At 36.5% G+C, this 9564-nt stretch overlaps 1 protein-coding gene across 1 annotated transcript in view; it reads right to left on the bottom strand.

The window, feature by feature from the left end:
* LOC131984376 (collagen alpha-1(XIV) chain-like) overlaps positions 1–9564 on the bottom strand; it is a 121419-nt gene that overhangs the window by 82026 nt on the left and 29829 nt on the right. The window contains exons 5-11 of the mRNA XM_059349221.1: positions 7138–7277; positions 4391–4514; positions 2248–2391; positions 1654–1818; positions 891–929; positions 263–401; positions 86–90 (exon numbers count right to left, since the gene is read on the bottom strand). Coding sequence (XP_059205204.1) covers positions 86–90; positions 263–401; positions 891–929; positions 1654–1818; positions 2248–2391; positions 4391–4514; positions 7138–7277 — 756 coding nt within the window. The remainder of the gene's footprint in view (positions 1–85; positions 91–262; positions 402–890; positions 930–1653; positions 1819–2247; positions 2392–4390; positions 4515–7137; positions 7278–9564) is intronic.

Below are 9564 nucleotides of genomic sequence, written 5' to 3'. Positions count from 1 at the left end.
CCCCATTACAAAAAACTAAAACTAATAAAAACTAAACTAAAACTAAAGCATTTCAAAAAAAAATACTAAGCTAAAACTAGCAAACTCACTCTAAAAACTTTAGATTTTAATGCTGAACATTAAAGCTGAATTTGAAAACAAAAATTCTAAAATAAAAATTGATGAAAAATCCAAAACTAGTATAACCTTGGCAGGGAATTCACTGTTCCAATGAGGGTCCTCACAAAGATAGAAGTACAAGAATGTGTGTGTGTGTGTGTACCTGGTGGGCTGGGCCAGGAAAGCGTCACTGTGCAGGTGGAAGCAGGGGAAGGTGTTGAAGGTTCCTGGTACCATGGAGACTCCAGACACGCTGCCGTAGCGATTCTCCACCAGACCGAACAGCTCCATCATACGGAAACCTGAACACACCGTCACATCAGAGAACATCAGTAGGAAGCTCTCGGAGGAAAATTATGTATTTATCTTTCCATTTAAGTCTGATATTTATTGTTTTCTTTGTCTGTGTTTATGACTTAATAACAGGGGAAAAGATGTTTTTCAGATTAATCTTCATAAGTTCCCTAAATGTTGAAAAATAAGTAGTTTTCATGTGTAAAAACTCAACACGTCACCTAATAAAGTGGCCCGTGAGTGAACAAATAGGAAAAAACAATGAAAAAAACCTGTTGCTGAGTTTTTTCCTCCTTTCATCTCCTCACGTTGTGCTGTATTTATTTTATTAATCTCTGTCTCCCTGTCCTGTCCACCTCTCTCATATTGTTTGTGTGTTTTATATGTTTGGACGGGTCGATGGCTAAGTTCGTTGTTCTAGTACTTGTTACTCTGTGCAATAATAATAAAGGAAATCTGACTCTCTGCATGTGATGTGAACATGTTTGGTGTTTTACCTGGCGTGGTGCTGCCGCTCATCGGGACAGACGGACAAGCTGCAGAGACAAAAAGTGTTTTATTAAGAAAACTTTCAGAACAGAAGAATCATTTTAACTCCTCGTATTAACTCCATGGAGTCATTTTGTGTCTTTTTTTAGTAATTTTGTGTCTTTTTTGGTCATTTTGTGTATTTTTTTGGTCTTTTTGTGTCTTTTTTTAGTCATTTTGTGTTTTTGTGTCTTTTTTTGGTCATTTTTGTGTCTTATTTTAGTCATTTTGTCTCTTTTTTAGTCATTTTATGGTCATATTGTGTCTTTTTATGGTCATTTTTTGTCTTTTTTAGTCATTTTATGGTCATATTATGTCCTTTTTATGGTCATTTTTTGTCTTTTTTGGTCATTTCGTGTCTTTTTTTGGTCTTTTTGTGTCTTTTTTTAGTCATTTTGTCTTTTTGTGTCTTTTTTTCGTCATTTTTGTGTCTTTTTTGGTCATTTTGTGTCTTATTTTAGTCATTTTGTCTCTTTTTTAGTCATTTTATGGTCACATTCTGTCTTTTTTTGGTCAATTTGTGTCTTTTTTGGTCAATCTGAGTCTTTTTTTTGCTTAATTTTATGTAATTTTTTTGGTCAATTTGATTCTTTTTTTGGGTAATGTTGTGTCTTTTCTGACAAATCCCAAAATATCAAGTTGTTCCTTTCCAAGGAGTCTCTGTCTTGAAGCTGACTGTTACACACTCAGGAGGTCAGAATGGACCTTTAAACTGATTGACTGAGGACTCACTGGCCGTGGCCGCCTCACACACGAAGGTGACCAGCTTCTCCTCGATCTTCTTGAAGGCGTCCAGGTCGTCCACGAAGAAGACGTGTCTGTCGCTGGGTTTGCTGGCGATGCTCACCAGCTCGCCGTAGTCGGCGTCAGCGAAGCCGATCGCAAACACGATGTAGCCTTCAGACACAGGAAGAGAGATTATTTAGTTTGTGTGTTTGTTTGTGTGAAGATAAAAAAAATAGACGTTGAAATATGTAAATTAATGTAATGGGACTAAAAAAGGGGCTATTTTCCAGAAATTTACTGCATTATTTTACAGGGTTATTGTGGATTTTTTTCTATAATAGGTTCAAATGCCAATGTGTGAATTCTGTGTTAAAATAAAAAATACACATCATATTGCTGAGTTTAAAATTAAGGCACTTTTCTGTTTTCTTAATGTAAATTTAATGTAAAGAAAAAAGAAAAGACATTTTCCATGGTTTTATTGATAATGATTTTGGTTATTCTCAATAAAACCATGTTAAATGTCTAGATATCAGCTCTTAAATTAAACTCTGCCTATTAAAAGCTGTTGTTGTTGTTGTTGTCTTTATATGAGCTGACCTTCCATCTGCATCTCCTTGGAGACCTTGTTGACGTCGTCCTGAGAGCGTCCATCCGTCAGGACCACCAGGACGTTGGGGATCCCCCTGCGGACCCCCGCCTCCACCGTGAAGATGTTCTCCTTCACATGCTGGATGGCTCGACCTGCAACAACACACCGTCCCACATCACTGAAGGACATGAAACACACAACTGATCTGAGGTCTGTCACTGGAGACCAGGGCTCTCAAACTCTAATTACCTGGGGGCCGCTGGAGGCAAAATGACCAAAAAAAGACACAAAATTACAAAAAAAAAGACAGAAAATTACAGAAAAAAAAACTAAATTACTAAAAAAAGACACAAAATGACCAAAACAAAGACTTCTTTTGGTCAATTTGTGTCTTTTTGGGGTTATTTTACATTTTTTCTTTCTTTTTTGTGTGTTTTTTGGTCAATTTGTGTCTTTTTTTGGTCATTTTGTGTCTTTATTGGGTTATTTTACGTTTTTTCTTTCTTTTTTGTGTCTTTTTTTTTTTGGTCATTTTGTGTCTTTTTTTGAATGAATGAATGTCTTGAACAGTCTAAGTGTATAAAACTATCATAAACGAAGGTTTACTCCCTTATCAGTAGGAATAGATTTTTTCCAGAAGGAAATGACGTTTTGAGTGATTTTTTTGTGGCACAAAATGTCAAAGCTGTTTACTTTGGAAAAGTCTGTAAAATAGTGTTTCAACATGGCCTCCTGGAGGTCACGTGACAGATTAAAGCATTGCTATTGGTTCCCTGAACTCTAACCTCTTTATTAAAGTATTGCATCTCTCAAGAACATGCATTGTAGAGATTTGACAGGCCAGAAATGGGGCAACAGCGAACCATAGAGGGTAAATCCTGCTGAAAAACAAACAGAACCTCCTTGGTGGAGTAATAAAGGAGTCAAGTCTGTCAGATAGATCCACTAATCAAACCCTCAGCAGCCTGAGGGGACCGTGGGAACCGTTTCTTAATTGCAGCGTGCAGATCGAGGTGATTGAACCATCTTAACGTCCCCAAACTGAGACAACAGGATCTGTGTTTTACAGTGTGATGCTGCAGCTCGTCCCTGAACGCACCGCTCCGTAAACACTGATTAATGACTCAACTCTCCCCGCTACACACACACACACACACACACACACACACACTCTCTAGAATAAAGGCTTGTGTTTGTCTCAGACACGTACAGGACTGTCAGCAGTAATGCAAACAGGCGCTGCTTGTTCTACAGCAGGGGTCTCACACTCTCATTACCTGGGCGCCGCTGGAGGCGGGATCACAAGGACCAGAAAAAGACACAAAATGACAACAAAAAAAGACGCAAATTATTTTAAAAAGACACAAAATTATTTTAAAAAAGACACAAAATTATTTTTAAAAAAGACACAAAATTACCACAAAAAAAGACACAAAATTACAAAAAAAACCGACGCAAAATTATTTAAAAAAGACACAAAATTACAAAAAAAAGACAGAAAATGACCAGAAAAAGACACAAAATGACAACAAAAAAAAGACGCAAATTATTTTAAAAAGACACAAAATTATTTTAAAAAAGCCACAAAATTATTTTTAAAAAAGACAGAAAATGACCAAAAAAAGACACAAAATTTAAAAAAAAAAACATGCAAAATTATTAAAAAAAGACACAAAATTACCCAAAAAAAAGGCACAAAATTACCAAAAAAAGACACAAATTTACAAAAAAAAGACACAAAATGTCATTCCATAACATTTCCACTATCAAGGTGGGGGCCACAAAATATCGTCTCAAGGGCCACAATTGGCCCGCGGGCCGCGAGTTTGAGACCCCTGATCTACATGCATGGACAGGTTGACAGGAGGAGAGAGACCAAACGTTTGGCCTGCAGACACGTACTGACACTATGTACTAAAACAGACAGAGATTTAATGAGTGTGTGTCTGTCTGTCTGCAGCTCCATAAGTATTGATGATGGTGTGTGTGTGTGTGTGTGTGTGTGTGTGTGTGTGTGTGTGTTAGACTGTTGATTGTCTTTTTTACATCTAGAGATTGTTTCTTTTGGGGGATAAACTCTGGATTCTTTCTGCTGCAGCCAGACGACCAGCACGCACACACACACACACACACACACACACACACTCTCACCCGTCTTGGTGTTTCCTCCCTTGTAGGAGATCTTGTTGATGGCGTCCAGCAGTCGCTCCTTGTCGGCGTACGAGTTCAGCTTGAACTCGGTGCGGGCGTCGTCGCTGAACTGAGCGATGGCAACCTGACGCACAACACACACACACAACTTATTAACATAGAACAACTTTTAATATCCACAACACACACACACAACTTATTAACACAGAACAACTTTTAATATCCACAAGTGGAAGACAAATGTGATAAATGCTTTGGCTCTTATTATTATTATTATTATTATTATTATTATTATAGCTTTCACATCCTTACTTGCAAGACGTTTATTATTGTTAACCTGTAAATCTGCTGAATCTCCTTCTATTTCCCGTCGGCTTAAAGAAATCATGTTTTATTTAAAGCTCTTCACACTGCACTCTGTCATTTAATGTTATTATTTTTCCTCTTCAATTTTTGAGTGTTTTTGTTAATTTTGGTTCAAAGCAGCAAAAAATAAACTCCAAAGGGTTATAGGCATATATGGAAAAAAAAAGACCTAACTCAACACTGTAAAAAATGTTTGTAGAAATTACAGTAAAAACTGTCAAATTGCATCAGAAATAGGTTGTAAAATTAAACATTGTACCATCAACGTAGTAGATACTTTTAATTATTGTAAATCAAAGAAAACACTGTAAAAAAAAAACAACTGTTGTTTTTACGGTAAAAAAAAAACTGGTTGCCAGAACTTTACCATATATTAACACTGTTGATTTCCTGTTTAATATTGCCATTTTATTACATATTTTACCGTAAAAAATAAAAAGACAGAAACGCTGTTCTGCCATATAATTGACAAGAAAATACTTTGAAAATGCTGCATGAAGTAAAGATTTTACCATTAAATATTATATTTCTGTTTTGTTTGTTTTCTGATTTGGTGTTTAGTACATTTAACAATGAGAAAAAGCATTTTTACAAAAAATAAATGCAAAAATGATGGTTTGTGTATATATATATATATATATATATATATTACAGTATATTTTTTGCTACAAACACGGTGCCAGTGTATTTTACAGTGGAGTAATGTATTTAAAAAAATTATAAAAATGTAAAAAATACTGTTTTGGCATCCTTTTACAGTCTTTTACTGTCATTATTAGCAGTTTTCACAGTAAAATCTACAGTGTAGCATAAACCTTTAAATTCTACCGTTATACATGCAATCTAAATCTTCCACAAAGGTAGAAAAAACACTAAAGTTTCACTGCTGTTTGTCTCTCTCTCAGTCTCTCTAAAATACATTTAAAAGTTTTGTGTTTTTATTCTCTCGGCTGCTAAATTAGCATAATGAGTTTTTTTGGGAGCAGGTTTGTGTGTCTGAATTTAAACTGCATGTTAAATGACTGGGAGGCAGCAACATCTGGCTGCAGATGTTTGGATATCTTATGATTGTGTTTTTATTTGTTTTCATTTTAAACGGTGATGTGTTTTGTTTGTGTGTCTGCTGCACGGTTAGTTATGATGCTGCTGGAGAGTTAAGAGTCTCTCTTAGTCATAAAAAAGAAGAAGAAATAAAGTCGTCAGACAGACTTCCTAAAACATTTCAGTGTTTTTAGTTGCTATTCTACTTTAAATCGGCGTGTTTGTGATATTGATATGACTCTTCTGCCGCTTTAAACAAAAACATTTATTCTGAAGCGTGTTAAAGCGTTTAAAGCATGCAGAGTTAACTCTGGATGAACTTAGATGAACTTGGAGAGGAAAGACGAACACTAACAACATAAATAAAGTCAGAAACAGCAGAAACATACGGAGAATATAAATGAGTCCTTTCTGCAGAGAACTGGGCCGAAATTACCTGGGACCTCACAGCAATAGGATTTATTCTACGCAATAAAATAACATAAATGAGAGAATTTCTGCTGCTGAAACACAAGAACAACAACTTATTCATATATTTATATGACAACAACATATTTATAAATATGTTGTTTACATACATATTTATAAATATGTTGTTGGTCAGTCAGGAGACCACACAAAATATCATCACGAGGGCCACAATTGGCCCGCGGGCCGCGAGTTTCAAACCCCTGGTCTAAATAATTGTAATTAGATATTTATTCCAAATGGTGCATGTGTTGTGTGTTTAGTTCACGTCTGTGTGTGATTCTTTATTTGCTGCATTTGTGTGTGTGTTTGTTTGTGTGTGTGTGTGTGTGTGTGTGTGGCACTGAGCTGTGAGTCTTTCAGAGGCCTTTAATGTGATTTCTGCACTGAGCCTTCCTGTCAATCACCTGTCAATCACCTGTCAATCACCTGTCAATCAAACACTATGACCAGGCTGCAAGTGTTTACAATAAAATTATGTTTTCCACGAATTACAAACAGTTTTCTTTCAAGAGCGGAACGAGAACACTGTGGTTTTCCAGATATTTATTGCATTATTTTAGACTTTTTCTCTCGTGCAAATGCCATAAAAAAGGTAAATTATTTTTAACTTAAACTCCAATATTAACTATAAAACAGAAGATTCCTCTTTAACTGCAACTACAGTAAAACATTTTTCTTGTAAAAAGAAATTGCATATAAATGGTAAAAAGTCTGCACTTATTATCTTATTAAAGGAAAAGAATATTACAATTTTCTACATGAATAAATATATTTTCTAAATACAGATTTTTACTGTATATTATCCAAGATGGTGTGTAAAATAAGGTATTATTTGACTGTTATGATGTGTTTGGTGAGTGTTGGTGTACCTGAGTCCCGTCGGGGCCGATCTGGTCCAGAGCCCCCGTGGTGCTGTACAGGAAGCGGATGATCTTCAGGAAGTTGTCGTCTCCGATGCTCCAGGATCCGTCGATCAGGAACACCAGGTCGGCTTTGGCTGCCTTACACACTGAGAGGGAGGAGGAGGAGGAGGAGGAGGAGGAGGAGGAAGGGGTCAAATACAGGGTTTTTACATTTTCTATCTCCAGCTCCCGTCAGAAGATGCTCCAAAAAATGAGGATAGAAGAAAAGAGATGGAGGAAAGATGGAGAGTAAATGCAGGATGCAGATAAACTCAACAGACAACTTAGGGCTGGGCGATATGGCCCTAAAAGAATATCACGATATTTCAGGCTATTTTTGCGATAACGATATTCTTGACGATATTACCAAATACTTAAAAAGATAGAAAATATGTTTTTTTTGTAGTCTGTATAAATAATTAAAAAAATAAAATGTAGTGTGAAGTGCAAATCTCAACAGTTGCCAAATACAAAAAAAATGACTCTTGACTCTTGACTATGAGCAAATAATAAAAAATAACCATTTAGGGGTTCCGGGGGCATATTTTAATGAAATTTTGTAAAGGAGAATAAAGGTTATTGTATGTTTTATTTAAGGCTCTTATTTTGACAGTCTTCTTGTAAATTCTGTGGTGGATTCTCTTAACATACTGTGCTCTTATTTTGAAAGCTGCATGTGTTTAGCGACAGGGAGTAAGTAGCTTTTTATGATTAAAACAACTTTAACCACGACATCAAGAAGTAAGAACGTTGTCAATATCATGATATGCATTTTTTTTTAACCATAAAAAAAATACCGATATTATTGTGAACGATACGATATGGCACACCCCTAAGACAACTGTACAAATACATTATATTTACCCTCTCTCTGCTTTTACACTGATGTAGTCTCAGTTGTGTTTGAGTGCAGAAACTAGAAGATGTTCCCTTTAAAATGAAGCCTCATGAGGCTGTTTCCACTACCGCTCAATACCCAGAATGATGCAGGTCTCACTCACTGAAACGCCCCTAATCTGAATATGAGCCGTCCTGAGGGTCGTTTTTCTCCCCTGAAAAAATCCCGGTTGCTGATTGGATAGAACACTAAGCAGGATGTGACGTAGTACTGGACGCCACAACAACACGCGACATTTGTAAAAGCCGGCGAAGCAGTGTTACCAACTTAGTGACTTTGTTGCTATATTTAGTGACTTTTCAGACGCCCTTAGAGACTATTTTTTTAAAAAGCGACAAATCCAGCGACTTTTTCTGGTGTTATTGGAGACTTTTGGAGACTCGTTCTTACTCTTCGAAGCGGTACAGTCCTCCTGCAGCAGTCTCTCCCAGCTGCAGAGCCGGAGGGGATGTTAACCCCTTAGCGTCCAGTCTCTAAATTGCTAACAGGCTAACAGTTAGCTCTGTAGCAGTACAGTGTGTATGTGCTAACAGGCTAACAGTTAGCTCTGTAGCAGTACAGTGTGTATGTGCTAACAGGCTAACAGTTAGCTCTGTAGCAGTACAGTGTGTATGTACTAACAGGCTAACAGTTAGCTCTGTAGCAGTACAGTGTGTATGTGCTAACAGGCTAACAGTTAGCTCTGTAGCAGTACAGTGTGTATGTACTAACAGGCTAACAGTTAGCTCTGTAGCAGTACAGTGTGTATGTGCTAACAGGCTAACAGTTAGCTCTGTAGCAGTACAGTGTGTATGTACTAACAGGCTAACAGTTAGCTCTGTAGCAGTACAGTGTGTATGTGCTAACAGGCTAACAGTTAGCTCTGTAGCAGTACAGTGTGTATGTGCTAACAGGCTAACAGTTAGCTCTGTAGCAGTACAGTGTGTATGTGCTAACAGGCTAACAGTTAGCTCTGTAGCAGTACAGTGTGCATGTGCTAACAGGCTAACAGTTAGCTCAGCTCTCCACTGAGTTTGGGTATCGCTTTAGTCTGGCCCGAACATTTCAGAGCTTTAACAGCAAGAGGATGAAAAAGACTTTAAAGAAAATGTGTTACATTTTTATAAGATTCAGTTGAATAAATGAAATGATACAATTATACGTACATGCATATAAAATATGCAGTATATTGTAGTAAAGATGTGCTGTTTTATTCGGCATAACCCCTTTGTTTACATGCATGTTTAGTACGATTTCAAGGGGAAATAATTCAAAACTGAAGCAAGAAACTTTCCAAAAGCAAATATTTACGTTTTTCTTTTTGCTCTCGTTTTCCATTTGGTCTATTTTATTGTGTTTTTGCTTCTACACTAAAAATATACAGATACATTTATTGCTCTGCTTTCTTTCAATATAAGTTGTGATGTTGTGAAAAACATAATAAAAACAGAGCTACATTTATATTACATATATTTGAAATATATACACTCATTCTGAATTTGTGCACTGTGTCCAAA

The sequence above is a fragment of the Centropristis striata genome, chromosome 14, assembly GCF_030273125.1.
Source record: "Centropristis striata isolate RG_2023a ecotype Rhode Island chromosome 14, C.striata_1.0, whole genome shotgun sequence".
NCBI lineage: Eukaryota > Metazoa > Chordata > Actinopteri > Perciformes > Serranidae > Centropristis > Centropristis striata.
Note: the sequence above shows the minus strand (reverse complement) of the source record. Positions and strands in the feature narration are given on the sequence as shown.